General features: G+C 37.8%; 1 protein-coding gene across 1 annotated transcript in view; it reads right to left on the bottom strand.

Moving 5' to 3' along the window:
- Positions 1-18,936, bottom strand: part of PLXDC2 (plexin domain containing 2) — a 279,476-nt gene that overhangs the window by 138,543 nt on the left and 121,997 nt on the right. Inside the window, exon 2 of the mRNA XM_067291774.1 lies at positions 14,417-14,628. Coding sequence (XP_067147875.1) covers positions 14,417-14,628 — 212 coding nt within the window. The remainder of the gene's footprint in view (positions 1-14,416; positions 14,629-18,936) is intronic.

Genomic DNA, 18,936 nt, shown 5'->3' with positions numbered 1-18,936 from the left:
AAAGCAGGAAAATAAAGCATCCAAGACCTAGCAACCCTGAAGCCTCACATGGCAAATCTAAATCAGGATGAAAAGTGATAAAGATCTGAAAGATTAAATTAATATTAGCAGTTGTAGTTTCTAGTTGATCGGGACTTTATGTAGGACAGCATAGGACACTGCCTCCACAATTTCTCATGTGTGCTGTACTTTCTGAACAGTTAATATAATGTCGCATGGATCTATCAGGGCTCACAGTTGAAATTGCGAAGCAATAAGTTGTAAGAACATGTACAACCGATATTAAGTTGATACAGGCAAGAACACGCATTTATTAATGTACTAGCTTTTTACCTGTGGGGATGAAGCCTAATTTGAAGCTTTTAAGGGTTTTGTATGTTCACCTCATTCAGCACCAATCTTTGTCAAAGTCGTGCTGTTCAGTTTAGCCTTACAGCAGTATGCTCTTCAAAGAGCAGAACTATGGTAAAAAAGGTAACAAAGGTTACAAAGGGAACCAGACTTTCAACATTTCAAACTGTTACTCAGACACATGAAAAATATTAGCTTTATAGGTGGTACAATTCTCATGCATACAATTCACATATGAATATTCTGGGAGCAGTCAAGCAATTACAGAAAATTTTAGCTAGTGCAGAAAGAGTCGAGAAGAAATTCTGAAATTCTAAATCTAGTTTTGTCCTTTGCATAACCCTGCAATTTAGCCTAGACATTAAAGGACATACTGCATCACTATGACTTCTCTGGAGAACACTGAGTTTAAATGGATTTGTAACCAAAACTGGTAGTCAGTTTAATCAGAGCAGTTTCTAGTTTAGCTCTCACATACATTACAACAAAATTAAATCTTGTAATTATTAAAACCACAGATAATATGCAAAATTTCAAAATTATCATTTAAGTCTTCTTAGAGAGAAAGGTAGTGATGATCAAGCTGTCAAGCTGTTTTCCTGACTTCTACTGGTCTTTGGAAAGTTAGTGCTTTGCTTTGTAAAAGGTATGCATTTTGCTTTGTTCATATTTATTTTTCCATATACATTTGTAACAGCAGTTCAATTCAGATATTCCATACAGGAATATCAGAGAGAACACTACGTACACTTTTATCAGACTGTTCTCACCAGCTGCAGTTCTTAAGTACACATTCATGGAGACATTTCTTTAGCTGATCTTGCAGTGATGCTCCAAAAAAAAAAAAAAGAAAGAAAGAAAACCCTTGTGCACACTCCCTATGCATAACAACAGGTTCTAAACAAGCTTTCCGTAGGAGCCCCGAGTACTCTGTAATTACTCAAGCAAGGTTAAGACACTAAATATCCCTTTTCTGCTGTCTCTGAAAAGCTCCACTGCCTTCAAGTTAATCCAATGTCCAGCTGATCTGATATTCTAAAAATTATACTAACACATGCAATTTTCTTTTTAAAAGATGTTATTATTTCTTGTGTAGAGTTTCCAGCTCTGTGCTGGTCTTCATGAAGTCTTTCCAGTTTGAATTACTCTACTTTTAAACTTTCCTTTTCTAGCTTTCAGCTAAACACAGGACACTAGGAGATAAAACACGGCACTACAGAATTGCTTTTTACTTGAAGAGTCTCTTCTCACAGTTTCAAGCAAAATAAGACATGGAAGAAGGGACTAGGGAGAAGATAAAATAAGCTGGAGAAGTACTTTTGCTCCAATAATTTTAAAATGAAGAATTTTCTCAATTAAAAGTTATATGATAATCTTATTGGGTGGTTTTAGCTCTATGGATCCAACAATTCTACATACAGTGAGCTCTGTCACGTCTACTCAAGCAGACACGCATACTTCCCTCCAAGCACTGAAAAACAGTAAAAGATGAAGACATGGGGGTTTATTTGTCAAATCAATCTATTTTAGGGGAAAAAACAACAACAGTCTCCAAAGCTCAGTCTTCTGTGACCTGAAACTGGCTACTTATTCTTTGCTTGATATTGTTTGTTGTCAATATATCTGTAAAAATGTCTTGGCCTCTTCACTCAAGATTTAGATAAACAAAAAGATAGCTGAGCAGGGTGGAATTCAGTTTACAGATTAGACATTTAAATGCATTTGTCTATATGAGAGTTAAGTGTCTGAGCTCTCGTTAGGGTCAGCACAGACCTAGTAAATGCTGTCAGTGGAAGTTAGTCTGTTAGCTCACCCAGTGTCCTTGTACCCTGGGGCCGAATTGAATACCTGCTTCAGCTGCACTGGCTCTACTGACCAGGGATGAGATGCAGTTGCTTAAACACAGGAGGACCTAGAGCCATTTGAGACTAGTAGATATGACCCAGGACCTACAGGAGACCAAATCCTACTGGAGAAGCAGGAGAGCATCCAGCACAACCACAGTGCCTAAAATGATACTGGGTATCTACGGCTAAGCAATTGAATGTGGCCCTAGATTTCCACTACCAGTCAGACTACCACAGCCTACCACACTTGCAAGCACCTCTATTTAAGTGTCTTAACTGAGGAGCTGAAAAAAGACTTCTGTATAGACTCTAACCTTTAATAACAATCACAATAACCCTGTATTTTATACAAGTTTATATGCATTATTAGAGCAGTATACAGATGTGTACTAACCTTAATTGAATGCTCACACAAGAAACAGACCTTTGCACTGTACTTTAAGAAATATCTTTTATTTCAAAGATGAGGGCATAATATGCCCTATATCTGCCACAAAGATAATACTAATAGGAAGAAATCAACATGCTATACAGTATTAATGACTAAGTGATAGCCTTGGCAAACTTGCAAGCTTCAAATATATGCCAAGTCGGAGATATGACAATTATTTCAATAATAACAGTTTCTATTTTCATTTGCTTTTAAAAATATAGCTAAAAAAATTAATCCATCTTCTCACTTCTTATCACTATATATTGGGTTTTTGTTTTATAAAGGAAAGGGATGTTTGTGGCACTTGCTTATAAATATAGGGAAGATGTTCCAAACACATTCTCACTAAGCATGCTAAAATACACTGTGCCAGTCCATCAGTTATATTCCCCAAATGAGTGTGGATGAGACTGCTGATCTGGGAAAGTCCCATCAGTGGCCTGCTCCTGAAATTATTAAACTCAGTAGTAGCATTTTGGAGCCAGATTATGCCTGTTCTTGCCCTGGAAGGCATATTTCTTCTCATACACCAGGAAAGAAGCATCCATACTCTGGCTGAGGTGGGAAAAACATGAGAAAGCTGCATGTTTTCTGTGTATACTGGAGCAAGAGGGGGATACCTGTGAGACATCATGGCATTTTATCCCTCCAGGCATTTTATACCTCCATCTGTACGAAATCAGACAGATATTACTTCCCTCTGCAGTTTCCCCTCCTTCCTATTTTTTGCATTGCCAAGACTACTGAAAGAATATGCTATAAGAGCAACACTTCCATTTATTTAAAAAATGTTAACAGCAACCTTTGAAATGTCATGCTGCTTGATACAAATACATGAAGCGAAACTCCAGTAACCCTGTCACATCTCTCTTCTGTACTTGCTTAAATGTCGTGCCACTAACAAGTGCAGTGAAGGCAAGTGAAAGTTTTCTGGGTTTTTTTGTTTGTTTGTTATTCAGACTGCTATTTGTTGCAAACTCTCTAAAACCTATGTTATGAATTTTGTGTTCTAGAAATGAAAACACTATTTTCTTAACAACAGCCTGTGAAAAGCTAGACATTCTGCACATGAAGACGCCCTAGTGTTACAGAGGAAAGCAGGCCAAAAATCTGGGATTTACATTACTTTTAAATTTTTCCTCTGTGTATGAGATACAATAGCTCTTAGGACTGTTTCTTCAGCAGTTGACAACATTTAGCTGGTATTTTTTGTAAGAACAAATGCACATTTTACAAATTGAGTTAATTGTCATCCCCTTCTTGTTATGGATTTTGAGCTTTGGCCATATATATTATACTCTTTGAAAAGTCTGTATAATTCATGGAAACAAAATGAAGAGAGGTCATTGCCTTCCTGATAGACGTTGAAAGCTCTCAAGCTACAACTGCTGTAACTTAACAGAGAGTCAAAGGATGCGTGTGACCAAATTTCAAGTGGTGTGTCTATCTGCTTACATGTGAGGTGGATACTTTTTTGGGATAAAAGATAATTGACTCTCCCACATTGTGGTAACATTAAAGATTTCCAGAGCGGTATGGAGTAATTCGTCAATGTCAGCAGGATTCCTAAAGTTTTGAAAATCTATCCTTAAAGACTGGTCTTATGAAAACTGAAATTATGTGGCTTAGTGTAACAACCTTCTCCTTACCTAGCTGAATTCCCCTACAGTTACAGCTCAGTATGGCATTCATCCTCGCTCCCTGCTCAGAACTGGCTGTGCACAGTCGCTGCATGCTGTTAAATTAGTTAGGACTGTTTGTTTTGCATGGGTCGAACTGAACACAGTCCTCCGCTTTTTGCATGACTGAATCAATACCAAGTTTCTCATTTTCCCATCTCCATCAGCAGTGCTCTTACCTTTCTGCATTAGCTGCCTCCCTAGTGAGGGCATCCCAAGATGAACTGGTGATGAGAGGGCCAGAAAGGAAGAGGCTGGAGAGGAGACATTTGCATTCTTCGCAGCCATACTAATGTTCAGCTTTCACTAGCTGAACCTATTTTCACAGCTTCTGCAGGCAAGGGCTGAGGCATGTATGACTGAAATAATTAATTCAGAAAAGTACAAGGTCTGCTGTTGATACTTTTCCTAGCTCTTTTCAGTCATGACTTCAGTGACTCTGGAGTGATTGTAATGTGCTTCAGAAACTTGGAGATGAAGAAGGATATGGAAAGGTAAAATATTATCATCAAGAAATTTCAAAGGCAGATTCTATTACATTCTGAATCCCCTGTCTCTTTCCTCGCTGTAAAAATTCATTATCATCAGCACGTTAAATCAAATGCCTTGTGTGCTGACATAGCTAAGCATGTGGAAATGAACTCAGGATTACCATGGAGAACTATGAATTCCCTTACTCGGGAGTGGGGAAATTTGTTTTTAATTTCTTTTCTTTTTTTTCCCCCCCATGGTAATTTAAAAAAAAAAGTAGGGAATGAATCTCACCTCCAGTCTTCAGCCTTTTTATTCTTCAGCTATATCTGAGTTATTAGTAGAGCCATCATTCCTTGAGTTTAGACTGAGAATAATGGAAATGTTGATAGGCTCTTTGCTATAACAGTTTTTACAGGCCTGGTAATTAATTCAGTCCAGCTAAATACTGTAGCAAGACCCAGCAAAAGTGTCAAGAGTATCTTGATTTAATTAAGCAATGAATAAATTCAATACAAAAAGATATATGATGCTTTTGTCTAGTTTACCATTTTGCAGCTGAAAGCCTGAAAGAAAACAAGACAGTGATATATTGGTCTGCTGGCTAGCTAGAAAGTATGACATCACTGGTGGAAAACTCAGCTGGACACAGAGTGGGAAAAAAGTGAGTAAATTAAACAGTTGCCCCAGATTCTAATTTTAGTTGCAGGTAACATACTGTTTGTTTTGATTTAACAAGGATAGAGGACTAGGATGTTTCATACGTAACATATCCTCCTTTTAGATCAATTAACTTTCTGGTTCTTTCTGTAGCCATTAAAAATTATCAGAGAACTACTGGATATAGCAATAATTTAGAGAAATTTACATTTGATTGAGCATCTGAAGCAGCTTCCTTTGAGAATGTTCAAATACTTTCCCTAACTCCATGTGAAGAGATCAGGAACATTTTTTTCCTAGACTGAGTCTGAAAAAAAGACGACTTGATTGTGCTGAAAATAAATGGCATTCTCCATCTAACAGCAAGGTAATTTTCTAGAACAAACTCTTGGAAAATGTGAATAAAAACATTTTAAAATAGCACCCAAGACTTCAGTAACAACAACCTATTCTGAGCAAAATATAATAAAATCTGTTTTGAAACTCTGCATGAAAAAAACATGTAAATCTTATTCTTCAGTTATTATATCATTTAACTATTTAATAGCAAATTTTATCTCTCTCAAAACAAAATATCATATTTGAAAACAATGCTTTTAATTTTCTAAATCATGTTACATAAAAAAGCAAAAGAGATATTCCTGAAGGTTTCAATGCAACTCCAGCATATTTTAAGCATGTTCCTTCAGTAAATTATAAATCTGTGTTGTAACCTTTAAGCTTCTGGCTATGAAAAAAACAATATGGCATTTAATTTCGCAAGTGGATGCCAACAAGAACCCCAAAGCAGCTGTACTCTCCTAGGCCAAGCACTCTTTTAGTCCAGTATCCTGTCCCCAGAACTGACTGGTAACAGATGTCTGGGAAAAATAAAGGAACTGGGGCAAGCAGTGATAATTCCCCATTTTTCCAAGATTCCAGTGATCTGCTACTCAGGAACTCCCCTTGTGTTTAATAATCTGTGACAAATTTGTGTTCCATGAATTTGTCTAATTTTTTAAAATTTGGCACCCACAACATTCTACGTCCATGAGTTCCGCAGTTTACACAGTTTAATGATGTGCTGTAGTGAGGAATCAGATGGAAAGCTTGTCAGAGGAATCAGAGGAAAGCCTCTGCAATATTATGGAAACATCAGAGCAATGAACAGCGTACATTCAGAGAGACTTTTAGTCTTAAATTACAGTCCCTTAAACCATTAAAAAAAGTGTGGTTTAAATATGATTCAACATGAAATGGTCTACGGCAACATAAGATAGGGTTTGAAATAATGTAGAACATGATGTAATGTTACCTTCAGTTGTAAGACAAGCTTTTTAGTACAGTAGTTTGAGCCCCGCTTAGGGAGGTATTTGCAACTGGAAACAACAGTAAGCTCTGTTTATACCAGATGACCAAGGGTTAATCAAAGAATGAGAAAACACTTGCTAACCTACAAGAGAAGTCAAAATATTCTCTCCCTCTCTTGAATAAATTCTCTGCATACGGTGAAATCACATAATATAGCAATTATTAACTATAGACAAGAAACAACTATACTTGCATAAAATCGAAAATAAAAATGAACACAACTTTTTGTATGAGAATAATTTTGAGAGTAGCCCAAGATATGCTGCAGCCATATAATTAAATCAGTAAAAGTGTGTTTCTTCACTTACGCTCTTAAAACAAAATTTGCAGTTTCCCCTATTTTGGGCCAGGGAAGCTCAATAATATAGTCTCTGATCTGCCACAAAATAAAGTAGCATAAGAGAGGAGATATCAGAGATAACACTGATTTACTCTTTGGTATTTTAGATTTCCTTCAAGTGGCTTTCTGCAAATACAGATTTCAGAACACAATTATTGCTCTTTAAAGAATCACCAAACACGAGTTATAAATCCATGTTGCTGCAAAGCTTCATTCCTCCCCAGATATATTTCAAATGCTCTAACTCAAATAAAATTAACCCCCCACCTAAAATCTTGTTAAACCTTTGTACTGAAGGTGTGTTATTTTGCTGCTTTGTGATCTACAATAAAACATGACCATGCATTAAAGGGGGGAAAAAAATACTTGCATTTAGTCATGATGCAGAGATTAATAACATCCCTAATTTTATCAACCCAAATGAGTATATCAAAACTTTGTCAAGGGAATTCACTCCCACACTGCTGAGGACTGCAGAAAAGGAAAGCAAGATACAAACACAATTTAAGCAAAATATTTGAACTATAAATTCAAAGATAAAAAAGCAGGCAATTTCACACAGATAATTAAAGGCTCTAAGAGATGTCAAGTCAGAAAACAATTTTTAGAAGTAAAGTGTGTCCCTCTATCCTAGCCTGGGATTAGTGAAGAGAGCAGAAACAGTCATTAAAGTTGTATGAACAAGTTTTTTTTTTTTTTTTTAACTACAGTACATTCTTCTCAGCAACTTGGAGGGACAGTGGTTTCAGAACACACAGTGTTAGTGACTGCTCCTTATTTCAAAATCCTTTGGACACACACAGCTGGCATTGAAGCTTTGGGATGGCAGGGAGAGAACAAGAAAGACAGGCTTGGCCAAACAATGATACTGTTCAGTTTTGAGGTTCATACAATTATGCGTGGACAAGTTTTTCTACTTTGAATGCACTGCACTAGAGCAGTAATTCCAGGAATGCTTATCATTTATCCAGCTGAGTGAAATTTAACCTTAACCATTATTTTTTCCCTTGCTCAGACTTGCTGTCAGAACACAGCGGTGGGCATGCTGACACCGCTGTCAGTAGCTAAGAGCAATTGCTCTCAAATCCTGAGGGCTGCAAACTCAGTCCCTTCTGTTGTCTTTGCCAGTCAGAATCAGACATCTTCACTTGTGTGAGTGACTGGAACTGATAAGGGAGAAGCCTTCTTCTGGGCAGAAGCTCTGAGAGGAAATACAAAATTCAGCAAAAGATTGTCGCCAGTAGGAAATCCACCAGTGTTATTTTAATAGGGTCAAGACACTTTCCAGGTTTAAACTACAGGAATTGCTAAAATTTACATTTCAAACAATGTTTTGAGAAAGTAAAGAAAGGAGGGGGAAAAAAAAAGTAAGTTGTGTGTCTTCAGCTAGCAACAACTCTATTTCAGTTAAAAGCAATGCACAGCAGGAGATATCAACTACACTCACAGGAATAAATGAATCATTTCACTAGTGAAAGATGTATTTGTTTTGCACTGAAATAGCCATAATTTTCCAGTGCTCACAACTACTGGCGTGAGGCGGGGAGAAGAAAGTACAGGGGAGTTTGATCTGACCTACCATGCTCAACATGCTGCTTCTTGCCTGGAACTGAATCTTTTTCTGTCATACAGTTGCAACGATTCATTCTGTTATAAAACTTTATATGAAAAATGATGTTTTTCTCACTCTTTTCATGGTGCAAAGCAATAAAACCCTACTGTTAGCATGGCTGCACTCAGCTCAAGCCTGACTATGCTTTGATCTATTATTTTATTGCTGGATTTCTTTTTGATATTTGAAGATTGTGAAAGACTCTAGTTTTGATGTAGTATCTCAAGAAAGTGGCCACAAATTCTAAAATAATTCACTTGTTCCAAACTCTTTTTGCAAGGTTTGTCATCTTCTGCTAAAGCCAATGCAAGCTATACATTCGTGACTGCTCCATTTCAATTATTCTGTATTTTACTTTTCAATGTTGTACTATTTACTGAGAGTTAAGCCGTCACAAAAATCAGGGACAGAGAATGGTGAAGCAAAGGAGACAATCAAATTATCCAGAAAAAGCCTGCAGCTGGAGCTGCTTTACAGGAGAACTGGGATAAGCAGGCAAAAATTATAAATACAGAAGGAGAATTACTGCAGTACAGAGCTTTACATAATAAGCCTTATTCAGTGCTCTATGGCCATGTCTATATTAGCAAGCACTGTGGCAAACCAGGAACGCCTATGTAGATCCATTGGTGCTGGGGACCTGACATCCATACTAGATGCATTTCAGGGATCAGTCACTTTCCTGGCCTGGGAAATGCAAAAGAGCAAAGGGCAATACACACCTCGGCTACCTGCCTGTTGTAGCTCTATAGCTACAGCGCTCCAGGGCACCAGCGCAGGCGCCAAACATAGCTGTGCATCTGAGTTTATGTTAACAACACTTTTACATATAAAACCAATTAGTTTATATCAGTAACTTATTATAGGGTATGCTTCTCTTTCTTTTATGAGAGCATGTGAAGAAAGCTTACACATTTGTCCTAATTTTGCCCTTGCTAGAGAGAAGAAATGTCAAACTAGACATATTCATTAATTGTGTAAGACCTATTTTCATGGTCATTACTTTTTCAAGGACATACAGTGATTGCAGCTACAAATTCTACCCTACCCGTTGTATTTCCTAGGTTCTATGTATTCTGAATAAAAAGCACTTATGAATTTCCTGAGAAGAGGTAGTGTGCTTAACCCCCCCCCCCAAAAAAAAACCCTGCACCCCCAAACTGGAACAAAAATGTCCCAAACCAAACTAAAATCAAAAGAAATGAAAAAGAGAAAGAAAGAAAAAAAAGAGAGTAGCAGCAGCAAATTATGAGAGGTAAAGGGGCTGTGAAGCTAGGCTTGAAAATACAAGATTACATAACCCCAGAAATTTAAGAAGCAAAGTCTCTAGAAAGAAGAACTGTTGGTGATATAAACAGTATGCCATTTTTGACTAGTCCACCCCATACCTCAAACTTTCACCAACAAAATCCCTGCCTTTGAGATCCCTGTAACTATAGTGCGGAGCACATTTCCCCACTCAGCCTGGCAGGCACAATACTTTCCGAGGCTCTTTCCACCACCAGTCCTGAACACTGATTATTTAGTGCATACCTGGAGGAGATTTTTTTCTCTGTATCCTGATGCTTCAGAGCTCTAGCTCTGGCCTAGTGGAAACACTTCAGCTCCTGAGATTCCCAAAGTCCCAATGTCTTCGCAGGTGGAAGACATCTACTACTGTTTGGCTTTGTTAAGCCGGGGGAAAAACTTCAGTTTTATCAAATTCACTTTAGTTCTGAAACACTCTGAACAAACTTTTTATAAACAAACTTTTAGAACAGGAAAGTCTAAGAAAGCAAAAGGTTAAATCCTTAATTGCAAAACTGGAAGCCCAACTAGAAAGAAAATCATAAAAAGAATGTGAAAAATTGCATTACATTAATCAGTTGTCTTCTGTTCTAGCTGTCACTAACTTTGCCTGAGAAATGCCTCATCTATTGATTCTCCTGTTTGCAAAGGGGGAATCTCTGAGGCTTTAGCTTGCCGGGGGCCAAGAAGACACTCAGTTGCACTGGGTCTCCAGGACACTATCTTTACAGACTTACATTTGCAGTTAACCTGGACTGCAGACAACTTATTTCTCACCTGTCCGAAGGCTACCTGCTTTAGGCATTTCTCTAAGACTGTAACATTTGAGTCTATTTGTACAAGATGGAATCTCACCTTTACATCGGTGTCTCTTTTCAGAATTCTCTCTCTGGTTATATTATGTAGTAGGAAAATAACCTTAGTAAAACATTCACTGTATATGGCCCCAGAGACTGACACATTCTCCTCTTATTGTCTGTATTTGGGCTCTAAAGTACAAAATGCAAATAAAACAAGTGAACCGTCCTCTGTCTCTGAGAACTTCTCTGGATTTACAACATTTTAATCCCCAAATGGCACATTGCCATAAGCCTATTCAGTTAAAAGGAACGAAGATTTTCAAGATTGTCATATTGTTTTATAACATGCTTATGATGAGTATTTGCTAAACTCTCATCTTACCCTACAATCTCCAGCTTGCTATCAGGTCTCCAAAAGGACCATGCATTTCACACTCACAGAAGATCCAGTTTGCAGCAGAGATTGTTGTTCTTCCTGCCCTTTCCCTTCCTCTTGGCACTGTCAGTTTTTGCAAATTGTGTTGCCACAACACTCTACCTGTGGCCCACAAAATTCTTATCCTCCAGCAACACGAAGGGTCTTGGAGAAGGTCTCGTCTCCTGCTTCCCAAAATCCTGCACATTTTCTAAGCTCCACCACATCACATGGCTACAGCTCCTGCTAGTCTGCTAGTCTCTGCAATACAGTTCAACTTCCAGAAGGTCCAGTTCAAGAGAACATCTTTATTCAAGAAAGCACCTTAATATGTGCATCATTTCACATGAGCTCCAACCTGACTCACATTTTCTAACAGATGCAAAAGGCAAAGCAAAGCAGCAAAGACAGCAAGCGAATGTTCCCAGGCTCCCTAGCGGCTGCACATGCTCTAGTCCCTGGACCAGAGAGACAACACCTGCATCATTAAAGAGCATCTGATCATTATCATCTTTGCCACATTTAGGAGCTGGTCCACTTTGACTACTGTAAAGATGTGATGAACTGACTTGCAGTACACTTTCTACAACCCTTGCCAAAGACTTGAATTTCACGAAGCAGTCAAGTTGATCTTAAAACAGCCTATGGATTAGGGCTGATGGGAGACCTGGGATTGTGCTGCAGTGAAGTTAGAAAACATTCCTGGTATATGAATGAAAAATCTCAGTATTTGAATATTATAAAATGTTAAGAATGTCAGTGGAACTGAGTTTTCCTCCACATTGGATGAATTTATCTTTAGAGCTTTTTCCATATTATAACTGTATACATTTGATAATAAAGAAAATATTTTAAAGCTATTTCAAAATAACATGCAGAAATTAACCATCCTCCTTTATGTCCCGGTTTATTTTTTAAATAGCTGGATAGAAAGTAACCTATCATTGTGAGGAAAAACAGGAAATAATGTCAAGTGAAAATTAAAGATGTGTTCATCATCCTTAGAATTCCAGTAAAAGAAAAGTCTTCCACATTTGCATGGCAAGCATACAGAATACTTTAGAGAGAAGTAGTATCTGTGATGAAGGAATCTTGTAATTCTGTACTGTCATTAAATATGAGTGACAGACAGCACTCCTTCTGTGGATTTTCTTCAGTAAAAACTGCAACACATACAGACGAAGGGTTATGAAAATCAATATACTCTCCAGCCCTACCGATAAGCTCCAAAGCTGCAGAAGACTATGCGACATACAGATTCTTCCACAGCAAACATCTGTTGTACACTTTACCTCCTCTAAGCTGGGCACCAAGGATTTTTGTAAAGTGGCAGTGTGTTGTAGTAGGGATTTATAATGGAATCTGGTAATGTTTAAAACCACAATTCAGTTATTTCACCTTGCTGGAAAGAGTTTAGAAAAAGAAAGGGCTACAAAGGAGCACAGAACCCGAATTTAATAAACTTAGTGCCGATGACATATTTGGGAAGTTAGGACACTATAATACTGTTAATCCAATAGGAAAGATGGCTCTGGAAAAATATCTTTCTAAGTATATCCATTTGCAAGTGTTCATTTTTTTCCTGAATGTTGCCACATGTGAGCGTTCCTTTGGGAGTTCGCACCCGTTTCACGTTCTAAGAGCTTGGAAGGCAGCAGATGGGAGAGGCAAGAGACACTGCCTCGGCATCCTCACGAAAGCCATGGCAAGTCCAGCTACATGAACATCTCTGTACCTGAGACATCTTCCACTTTATTGACTAAAATAATTAGAAGCAGGATCAGTGTTGTACCTGAGTGAGTTGGTACACATACAGCCAGATGGGGAATACAGGAGGCAACAAACAAGTCATAAATCAACATGCAAATCTAAAGTATCATTTACAAACTAGTGAGTTCCCCGTTTATGCAAGAGGAAAAAAATAGTACTGTGCAAACTGGGAAGCTTAAAAAAACTCTTGGAAAAGCACTGTTATTTTTGACTGATGCTGTAGAGACATCATCATCTCTACAGACGGGTTTTATATTGTTTTGTATTCATTACTGTGTACGATAACAACCCAAAATTTGAAAGCTGTTTTGTTTGCCCGAGAATGAACTACATAGAATTAAAAAATAAAAGGCACTGTTCCTTTGGAAGTAGAAAGTAAAGACTGAAAATGTATTGTACCTCAGCTTATTCCAAACTTATTTTTTTGAAAAATATAACATAGACTTTATTAATTTTAAAACCTCAAACCTGGTACTTAAAAAAAAAATCAATAATAATACAATAGTTATAATATTAACACCTGCTGTCTGTGTAAAGATAAAACCAAATCTGCCAGTGCCTTTTTCTAAGATTATTAAAATAAAGTAGCAGAATAGCAAATTCCTATGAATCATTATAGCTGGAGAAGTTTCACACCTGGAGAAGATCACAGTGCAGGGTCTGAAATTATTCATAGTCAACTTCTGTTCCTACACTGCTCTAAACTGAGAGCAACTCTAAAGACAGAACTGGATTTCATTTGGATTGAAATGATGTCCACATAAGGACAAACTGGCAGTTAAAGTTTTAAAGTAAACAATCAGAGGTTGAATTAAATCCTAAATCAGAGAGGAAAATTTCCCAAGATTTCATATGGAGGGATGTGATGCACTATTAGTCTTTTTTGGAAGATCAATAATCAAATGGTAGGGAAAATTGTTTCTATCTCCAGCCTGGAATTTTTTCAATTTCCCATTTCTCTAAGGATTTTTCCCCTCAATATCTGTGTCTCGCTCTCCACAAAGACCAGATGAAATCCTACAAATGAAGGGTTTTACCTGAACTTTTATGAAAGGTTTTTAAAATACTCCTTATAAATATATATACACATGTATATATAACTTTCTTTTCCAGTCCTCCAGCAAGAACTTCCCATGTTTTTTTTCTCCAGGAAGGAGATGGGTATCCTCAAAAGACTCTCTTCAAGAGTCGGAAATGACAGGCTCCAGTCCTAAGACAGGAGCAGAAGCTGGTTTCCATGTGCTGGCAGGGTCATAAATACAAAACCATAAGACTCCCTTCCTTTGTCAGTGTCTGAATACACTGAAGTGAACATGCTCATTTTTGAGAACACTGGAACTTTGACTTACATCCCATCGAAGCTAACAAATTGAATAAAAAGCAGATGGAATAAATTTCTACCTCAATCTGGGTGGCGTTGTCATGTCCCTCTTCAAGCAGCAGGTCCGTGAAGCCCCCCGGCTCTGAGGAATCCTGCCCCATGCTGGCTCTGTTAGTGTCAACTGATTTGAGGGACTCTGAGTGCCTTTTCCACCTGTGGCTGTTTATATGTGAATCCACCTGCACATTTTCCTCCATGCGAGGGAAGCTCTGAATAACTTCATAAAACACACCTGTTTGGAAAAAACAAAACAGGTTAAAGATTATTCAAGCAAAATACTTGCTTTACTAATCCTAAGTAAGACTGGTTATTGCTGTCTGTAAAATTTAACTTAATAGTTTAAAATAATAGGTAGCATATTATACTCCTTCAAAACTCAAGAATTTGGACTAAGTTTTGTAGAATCCTCTAAACATCCCAAAAGTTTTACTTTCCTGTTTATTTTATGTCTTGGAAAAGTTTTTCCAGTAAAATTTGTAACTTTGATACTTGCTTAGCCAAAGATGTCATTTCCCCAAATAAAATAGATCCAAACAAACAAAACAATTAACCATCCAACAAAAAAACAGACACTCAAAAGTAAAAGAGCCAGAGGCTCGCTGAAGTCCAGTAAATGCTTAGCTTTTGCTACTGATTTTATATGTCAGGAACTTGGAAGCCACTGTGATGGGCAGCCTTATAAACCTTATGAGAGGCATGAAATTCCCACAAACATCTGTTCCAGTGTAAAAATAAAGCTGCCCTTGTTCTATGACAAGTGATAAATGTGAATGATGTGTGAAGTCTGCAGACACCTACAATGTGCCCTGCAAAGGGTGAGCAGAGCCAGGTGGTGCATTTTTACACATTCCTTTTGAACTTTATTCATGCTTCTTCATAACTTCTTCATGCAAGTACAATTATCAGCAAGACAAAAAATGTAAATACTTCAGTAGTTTCCAGCTTGCCGAACCCAACAGCCAGTCAAAGTATTTTTTATTAATTTATTTCAATTAACATCATTAAGAAGGACTAGAGTAAGGCTTGATGGCCTCTTGTAACTTTGCATACTCTGTGCTAAAAATCAGATACACTTTTCATACTGTCTTGCACTCTTTGGGCCCAAAGGAGAAACAGAGGGGTACCCTGTGATTTCCATGTGCCAGGAAGAAAAAGAAGTTGTTTAAAACGCAGAAACATAAGGTTCCAAAAGAAATCTCAGAAGATGTGGCAAAATAAAAAAAAAAGTGAGACAAAGGGTAGACAAGGTTCTGAAAAATAAATTGTTTGTAGAAGTATTTCCATTTAACTTCCATTTGGCAGAAGCTTCTGAACAAAGGAAGGCACCACTTCTTATTAAGCATTAGATACATTGTCTAGGTGCATAAGAGGTGAAAAAATAGAAAATTATTCATCAAAGTTTTAAATAAGAAATAAGATTTTCCTGCATCAGAACAGGTAAAGGAGTCACAGGGACAAGGGAGGCTGCCAGACATCATGCTTGATAGACCAGAAAGAGTTAAAGCTTAAAAACAGTCTAAATAGGCTTTAGATTCTGTGTGATTCTGTTTTTCTGCAAAATTGCCCAAAAATCTACTAAACTTCTTTCCTAAGCTATTTGATCACCCTCAACCATACTGAAATTAGGGTGAGCTGAGGATACTTTGTCACTTAGAGAAGCCAGAACTTAACAATGATGCAAGATCAGCAATCTCAAGCCAAAACCATCCTCAAAACTCAAGTAATCAGACTTTTCTTTTAAATGGTGGCTTTTTGAAAACTATTTCCTCACATTTCTTAAAAGGCTTAGAATACTAGTCTGCTGTAAATTGCCCCAGAGTTCCCTGTTTTATGGAGTAATCAGCCACCAGATGCAGATAGCTCAACAGATGAACCAACTTACTCCTCTGCAGCCCTTATCAAAATCTCTTCAAAGCTGCCCTATGCGCTTCAGCTTAGAGCGGCTCACCGCAGCACTTTGGGGATCACAGAGAGCTGACAAACACGACACTTCTCAGATGCAATCACAGACATGCATTTACTGCCTGCGATACAAAACACCCGAGGATGGCTCCAGGAAAGAAAACGTTGCCCTTTCGCTGCAGTGGAGTCCATGACAATAAGGCACCTTGGCATCCTCTGCGAGATGTGGGAAGAGTGAGACATCTGCAAATGGGGTTCCCACGCTATGGTGAAAAGGCTATGTGTCTGGGGGACCCAATCCAGTCTTTTGAAGGACTGTCCCTGAATGCCCCTTGGTGGCTTACAGCCTGCATTCACAGAGAGAGGCAAAAAGGCATATTTACCCTCATTTTGCACTCCCACTACAGTCTACCCTTTTTACAGTCAACAAACAACATGTTGAGTGAATCATCTAAATTAGCTAATAAAAAATGTGAAAGTTAGGGGACAATCCTAAATCCTACTCACTTCAGTCTGACCAGCATCTGTAAAGGAAGGAATTAAACTTTGTTCTCTCACACGCTGCATAAAATAGTTTCTAAGTTTCAAGCTGTTAAAAAATAAACTGTTTTTAAAAATAATAATAATACACTGCTGGAGAGAAGAACTAGATTAGCACATGGGAATATTTCCACTGGCTTGGAAATTCTGCATATTTACTCCCTACAAATCCATAATTTTCCTACAGGATATGCATCATTATATCAGCAAAATTTGGCATGGGATATTTTCCATTAGAGAAATCTTAGGCCTCGTCAGTGCACAGTTTTTTATCCTGCTTCAACTTTTTAAATTAAGTATATGATTTTTTCTTGAAATACAAAAAATGGTATTAACTATATTGTTACCATGCTATTGCACTGATAAATATTATTTTACAGACACAAGCTATACTGACATAAGGAAGCTTTGTAACAGTCTAACTGTATTCCGAATGTGAGTGTTATATGCTTTTAAATCAAATAGAAAGCATTAAAAGTATGAACTGATAAGGTCTTCAGTATTAAACTAGTTTTTCTGGCTTTTTCACCATTATCTGTGAAAGCTCTCACCAGTGTTACCACTAGATTCAGTGTTAATTGTCCTGGAGAGTGAGGATACTGAAGGTACGATCTGAGATGAAATTTGGATGGGTTTTCAGGGAGCAAAGAGAGAAATTTTACTGTAGGCCTGCTCTCTCTCTCTCTCGAGAGAGAGAATAGTGGCCTGGCCATACCTTTGCTCTGGCCCAGCATGGCTGTTTGGTTTGATCTCTACACATCTGTAATCCCGAGGAAGTGGCAAACAACAATTGTCTTAAGTGAGTTGAAGAGGTTTTTTTCTGTCCATTTTACATAAATTTAATTGAAATAAGCCATTTATATAAGTTCTCACTTAGATAAATCAAGTTAAGTTTCAAGTTCTAAATGCAGGCAGCTCATAAAAAACATCCATAGACCTAAAATTGCAATACTTTGCAAGTTAGAACTATTCCATGTTTCTGGATGAAATCTCAATGTAGCTGATAGAGCATGTAAAAGGCATTTTATAGGGAATGTACCACAGCACTGTACCTATTTTTCAGAGCTCAGAGCTTGCACCTAATTAACACTGAAGAACATGTCATTCAAATCAAATGGAAGCAGCCAAATACTGTAAGATCGGATTAATAATAAAATCATAATATTGGCAAACATAGATGAGTAGTAACTTGTTCAACCTGTATGAGCAGAGACTCAGAGCTATGATAAGCCTGAAAATCTATTAAAATTGGACCTACAGTTTTCACCACGGCCTGATATTGTCAAGTGCAAATCACAAGGGTGCTATATATAGTTCTGTCACTGGCACGCAAATACCTCACTATGAAGTCTCTAAAGCTGATACTGTACTGTAATATTTTGGAGCACGTAAAAACAGAGTCCAGGATTTTATAATGAATGAATGAAGAAAGGCAGGGGGATGGTGGGGGCGGAGGGGGTAAAGGAAAGCAATCTATAAAAAGCTTTCGCTGCTCTGAGATTGTTTGGAGTTAACGAGCGGTTGTCGGTGAGTTCAGAAACTCTCGTTGTCGCAGCTGGTGAGTTTAGCCCTGGGTAGTCAATGTGATCGACCAGAATCACTACCAAAGGCTTGCCGGGAATCGGAGCATCATTCACACAGACTGGGAAGACCTAAGAAGAATATTTAGGAAGGAAATTGGGGGAGTAAGTGACAATTACAGACAGACTCATTTTTGCTCACCTCTAAGACAGGCACTTCACATTTCCTTATCTATGGGTTTACAGACGCACAGGAAAAACACTTTTAAAAGCTTTTAGAGTGGGTAGCCTAAACTACCCTGTAGTCAGCTAGTCATTCTTTGACTACCTCAGCTTGTGTTTTAACAGGTACCAAACAGGCTCTTCAACTGTATTAACTACCTGATAGAGCAAACATGACTGAAAGCTGCCTCTTCTTGTATGTTGAGACTTGACTTCTGAGGTGGCTCTGCTAGTCTGGGGTTTTTGGTGTCAAGATGCGTGTCACGTACTTCAAAAATACACAGAGATGCTCAACGGAGTAATACAAATCTGTGCTGCAAGTATACAGCAATGGAGTATGTCAGGAAGGTTTTTTG

This window comes from Apteryx mantelli, chromosome 2 (assembly GCF_036417845.1).
Source record: "Apteryx mantelli isolate bAptMan1 chromosome 2, bAptMan1.hap1, whole genome shotgun sequence".
Taxonomy (NCBI): Eukaryota; Metazoa; Chordata; class Aves; order Apterygiformes; family Apterygidae; genus Apteryx; species Apteryx mantelli.
Note: the sequence above shows the minus strand (reverse complement) of the source record. Positions and strands in the feature narration are given on the sequence as shown.